At 33.0% G+C, this 6,000-nt stretch overlaps 1 protein-coding gene across 10 annotated transcripts in view; it reads right to left on the bottom strand.

Moving 5' to 3' along the window:
- Positions 1-265: 265 nt before the first annotated feature.
- OXR1 (oxidation resistance 1) overlaps positions 266-6,000 on the bottom strand; it is a 463,965-nt gene continuing 458,230 nt past the window's right edge. For all 10 annotated transcript variants that reach the window (XM_043601587.1, XM_043601589.1, XM_043601591.1 and 7 more), the window contains 2 exons: positions 4,066-4,139; positions 266-2,172 (listed from right to left, as the gene is read on the bottom strand). In XM_043601587.1, coding sequence (XP_043457522.1) covers positions 2,037-2,172; positions 4,066-4,139 — 210 coding nt within the window. In that variant the 3' untranslated portion in view covers positions 266-2,036. The remainder of the gene's footprint in view (positions 2,173-4,065; positions 4,140-6,000) is intronic.

Below are 6,000 nucleotides of genomic sequence, written 5' to 3'. Positions count from 1 at the left end.
CTCCCCACCAAAAGAGAAAACATAATTTAAAAATATCAAATGACTTACACTTCTTCACATGTCAAGTGCCCTCTCACTTCTTCATTTTTTAAACTATGCTGTTCTCTCTACTAAATGCATCCTTCTATCACTATTACCATCACCACTGTCACTACCACCACCCCAAGCTGCTAGCAGGTTTTACACATGAACCACAGCAGTATGTTTAATCAAAGATTCCTTAGATATGAAAGCAACTTGATTATTCAATAAATCCAAACTCGAATTTGTATTTATGTATTTAATTTTATTTGGTATACACCACTATGACCTTATTATAATTGAAATCCAATACAGGATTTTCTTTTTTTAAATGATTAGTCAACTCCACAAAGACAATAATACTGCTGTGGAAGACCAAGGGAGAAAACGATATATTTATTTACAATTCTCTATATTGTAAACATTTAATCTATATACTGTTACTAACTTATGAGAGAGCTTTACATACACAAGGAAATGATGCCCACATTTCTATTCATATTCAGCGATAGCATATTAAATAGATCAGATTTTCTTTCCCATTAGTATTATGCTTTCTTTAGATAATTATCTAAACTTTCAAAAGATCTAAATATATTCAAGTCCTATACAACTAAAACTACTAAAGCCAACATATTTGGCTTATAATTTCCTTTTTAGAATAATTTAAAGTGCTATAAGCAACCTGGCAATCGACACTTTCTATAAGAACAAAACTACCTTTAAACATTAATTTACAAGATAATATACAAGGTTTATCTGGAATAGCTGAAATTTCAGCACAAGGTCACTGTCACATGTATAACAGCAGGATTTTTTTTTTTTTTTGCATAACATGAAGCTTTGAAATTAACTGATGAATGACCGCCACAATGGCATATTATTGGTTTCCTACAAAAGAGGATAAGAACTACTAGTATATTCTATCTTTTTTTTTTGAGGTCACTTGACAGTAAATTTGCATATTCAACAAGTCTACTGAGTTACAATATTGTCTACTATAATCATTGCCCTTTTATAACAGCAAATGCTAATGGTAGTTAATAACATATACCACTCAAAAAAACACACTTTTTTTTCCATTTGAACAAGAACCTATATTTTGGGAGGTGGTGTGCAACAAGGCTAAAACAATGGAACTATAAAACAGTATATCTGACACAATATGTTGAAGGAATATGCATCTGTTTCATAGTTTTTGTACTTATAATGCCCTGCTAAGCTACAAATATGCAAATAGTATATTTTCTTGCTTGATATATTAAATCCAGTAGAATCATCAAGTTCTCATTCTCCTTTGTATTTTATAACTTTTCATCAGATAATTCAATCATGAAAGCATATGCCCAAACCTGCAGATCATGTGCATTGTGGTCTATCACAACCAGAATTCTCCTCAAATTTCATTTTTATTAAAATGAAATTGAGAATACCTGCAAAATTAATAAAGAGAATGCTGTAGTAGTGTGAAGTAAAATTAGAACTCAGTGGTTTATGGAATATGCATAATTTTGGCATGTGTTCTTTTTTCCTTCATAAGGATGACTAAGTTGAGCATGTCCAAAAGTCACCTGTGCCAACGTCACAGATATATCTCACAGCATTATCTAATCTTCATTCTCTCAATGCTCCAATTAGACTCCTCTAGTAAAACAATCAACATAGTTTTAAAAACAATAAACCAAAATAGGTCCAAAAAAAAGCACCATCCTATTAGGAGACTGAGATAACATGGATGGTAGATGAGGTGGTCACTATGATCAAAATGCTGCCAAAATTCTGACAAAACCCAAGCTGTTATACTGTGTGGACCCACATCACGGTCTAAACCTGAAAAACCCTGGGACAGAAACATGATTTTATAAATAAATTCCAAAATTATAGCTGTAATAAATGGTGATACAATTAATTTTAAAGCACGAGTGACATGTTACGTTGTATTGCTTCTTGAACTTTCCAAACAATGCTTGTCCATGTCAGGTTTGGGCCAATATCCTGCTAAGACAGCATTACATTTATTCAAAAGCCCAGATTTCAATGTCTTGGATAAAGAAATCTTCCTTCTTAGAAAGTGTATGATTCCCAAATGTTTTACAAGAATGGCTTCTTCCATGGTAAAGATCTCCATCAAGCCAAAGGGCAAATTCTCCCCTGCAATATATAAAAGAAAATAGTTTTAACAATAATCTCTTAATACTTATGCCCTAAGTTATACAATAATTACCGCAGAGGTTGTAAAATAATAATTTAAATGAGACGTTTCAATATTCAACAACTCAAAAACCATTAATTTCTTAAAACACTTTCATACTCCTTTCCACACTGGTACAAGGCAATTTTGTTTTGTTCACATCCTATTATAAAATCACTTACTATACAGATCAAGTAATAAAATGAATCCTCTAAAATTAACTTCACATAGAATCAGCTTTTTAAGACACGTGCCTCTCTTTCTTTGCCTGGTACTATGCGTTTCTCTTTGCTATATAGTTTTAATGTATTTGACAGAAGTTAAATATTTAACATGAATACTCCCTATCATCTAACATAAAATGTGTGGTTAATGTTGAGAGTTCAGTCTCCAATTCACAGCTGAGGAAACTTTAGACTTGAGTTTGCTCAAGGTCCCATGGGTAATATATGTTGAAACCAGCATCTAAATCAGGTCAGTCTAACTCCAAAGCCTGCATTTAAGTCCACCATGTCATGATTTAGATTTCTTTGGGGCTCCTGTTTGAAATTCTGGTGTACCAAGTCCCTGTAGCTCCAGGTTTCTGAGCCTGTACTCTCCTTCTCTAAAGAGTGTAAACTTGTCTTAATTTGTTACCAAATGACTCAGTGTTTAGTTTAGCTTGTTGTAATCATGCGGAATAATCAAAATCAGGTTCTAGCAAAAATCTAATGATATTATGTTATTTTCAAAGATTGGAGGCACCCTTAGCAGCTTTAAAATATCAGCCATTTGCTTGTAAGGCCTTCCTGGAGAGCTAACTGAATCACATTAAGACTACCCTTTGGGGTGGGGCTGAATGACTGCCTGCACTCAACCAAAAAAAAAAAAAAAGGTGCAACTGGAACATATAAACATACGTTGATGCAACAACTAAAAATAACATGGTTTTTAGTTACCTGGTTATGTCCTTCAGAGAAGGCTATGATAACCATGGTTATTTTTTAATCACTGAAATCCTGTCTTCCAAATACCTATCTATAGGGAAGTTGTAAGAGAATTTATTTGAACCACTCAGGATAATGAATATTCTTACAGGCTAACAAGATTCTGCAGCCTGAATAAATTATTATTATATATTCTCAGCTGTGCAAAACAAATAAATAGTACTTTATGTTTGGGAATTAATTAGCATACTTTATGTCTGATCCTGAAGGACAGAGAGAAATACCAAAGGAAGGAGCTGGCGTTTGCCACTAAGCACTATCCGAAAAGTCTAGGCCTGGAGGAAGAGCAAGCTACCTTCAAAAACACTGTAAAGACTGAATGAAGGTGGGATCCCAGAATAAGTAAACAGAAGTTCTCACAGTGCTTGCTACGCAAAAGAATCAAATCAAATAACTGACTGACTCATACTGTTAAAAACAAAACGAGTAAGAAAACAAATCCTGAAAATCTGGGGGAATTTCACAAATCTTTTGTAGGAGAACAAATTTCTACTATTCTCTGACGTATTAATCCAAATAGTCTCCAGGGTAGAAGAAAACATTTGGAACTTTTTTTATACATTGGGAGAAACAACATACCATCATGTTTTTTTTGTTTTCGTTTTTTAATTTGAGAAAGTCTAAGGTATTTCACTTTCAAATACCAAGGAGGGAATCAACTAAACAGCATTTTAAACTGAATAAACAAATATTTTATCAAGAGCTTCAAATACTACTTAAGCACCTTCTTGTAAATATATTTTCTTAGTCATAATATACAGACTATGCTCTAATGCCAAAATGTTCCAAAGATAATGGATTTGATAAATAACATAAATGAATAAAGTTTCTTTAAAAATCTCATGGTAAAATGTTCACAAGACTTACCCTCCACCACCAAAAGCTAGTGAATCCATGTCTCCTTTGATAAAAAACATATTATCTCCTGTCCACTTAAAGACCTACATAAATAAAAAGAAAGCTTTAAATATGTGGATGAAAATGGTGACTATACAGAGTTAGTTCTCCTAAACCCCAAATAATTAACAAAGCCTAGACTGACAGTAAGAAGAATAATAACAAGAACAGAAAATTGGGCAGAAGGGCCCGGTGCTTTGGGCTTCAGTGTTCATAGGACTAAATTTAAAAGCACATAATCTTCATTTCTAATTCCTCAAATCATATTATCTCTTTACCCATACTTCTCTTTTCTATGTGTCCATCAAGAATCGGATGGTTATTGAAAAAAGCTGAAGGAGAAAAATCAGTTAAGAAAAACTGATTAAGATGCCATTAACTTGTTTTAAAATTTATTTTGAGAGAGACAGCAAGCAAGCATGGGCAGGGGAGTAGCAAAGAGGAAGAATCCAAAGCAGGCTCTGTGCTATCAGTGCAGAGTCTGACTTGAGGCTCAATCTCATGAATCGAACTGTGGGATCACAACCTAAGCCAAAATCAAGCGTTGGGAGACTTAACCGACTGAGTCATCCTAGCGTCCTTAGATGCCATTAACTTTTATTTAAACATTAAAACAAATGTACATTAATTTGATAATACTATGATACAAGGCCAAGGTCTTTTCTTTGGATACAGATTTGCCTACCATCACTCTTATATAAGCCCATTACATATGTTTATGATTTCTAGTTTCAATTTTATTTATTTACTTTGAGAGAGAGCATGTGAGGGAGGGGAAGAGAGAGAGAGGGGGAGAGAGAGAATCCCAAGCAGGCTCCAAGCTGTCAGTGTGGAGCCTGACATGGGGCTCGATTCCATGAACCATGAGATTATGACCTAAGTCAAAATCAAGAGTCAGACGCTTAACAGACTGAGCCTCCCAGTTGCCTCTCTAGTTTCAATTTTTTTTAAGAGCTGTAAGAACATAAAAACACTTAAGAAATCTGAGGGGAAAATTTCCAGATATCGATATTCTTAAATATTTTTTAAAAAATAAACTTTCATGTGACTTTTACCTAAACTTAACACAACAGCAATTTCTAGTATGTCACCTTTATCAAGTTTTTCCTAAGTATTTATTACAGTTTTCACTTTAACATTCACTTTTTCATAGTTCTATAACATCTAATTAATTATATTATTATTATCAGGTAGAAACAGCATAAAAAGATTTGAGAACAAGCATAAGTGAACCTTAAAAAAATCTGTAACAACTATAAGCTTCCAGGTAGCTGTAGGCATCGGTTGGTATGATGGAATGGAAGCATGGGTTAATCACACCCTTTCTATTTTATTCATTATTAAAAATGTTTCTAAAGACCACTTTTTTTTTTTTTTAATCAGCTGTGTTGGTTACCTTTTTCAAGATTATAATTTCATCTGTTAGGAAAGGTTTGACATGAACTTTATTTAATGACCTAAGATACTATTGTATGCAATGTTTTAAGCAGTCAACATATTCACTAAAATTCATGTATATCTTTACATTTTAGACCTTACTGGCATTGGAATGCATTCAATTTAAGTTACTCAAGCCATAATAATGAAAAAGAAGTCATGTAATCACTTTTGATTTAAAATCAAATTATATTTTAAGTTTTTAATACATACACCATGAAACTTAGTCATTTAGAAGTTCCTAAGAATTTCACAATGGAAATTCAGAATAGTAACAATGATGTATATACATAGTCCTTACTGAGACTATGATGTGTGTTGGGCACTATGCCAAGTGTTGTATGTATGACTCTCATTAAATTTTCAAACCATCCTGTTACATTTTATGATCCCCATTCTATCCATAGGAAAGGTGAACCTCAAATGGTCAAAAAGTGCTGTTATATTTATTTAGTAAAAGGCAGAGAT

This window comes from Prionailurus bengalensis, chromosome F2 (genome assembly GCF_016509475.1).
Source record: "Prionailurus bengalensis isolate Pbe53 chromosome F2, Fcat_Pben_1.1_paternal_pri, whole genome shotgun sequence".
In the NCBI taxonomy this organism is placed as follows: Eukaryota; Metazoa; Chordata; class Mammalia; order Carnivora; family Felidae; genus Prionailurus; species Prionailurus bengalensis.
This window is presented reverse-complemented; position numbering and strand designations above follow the sequence as displayed.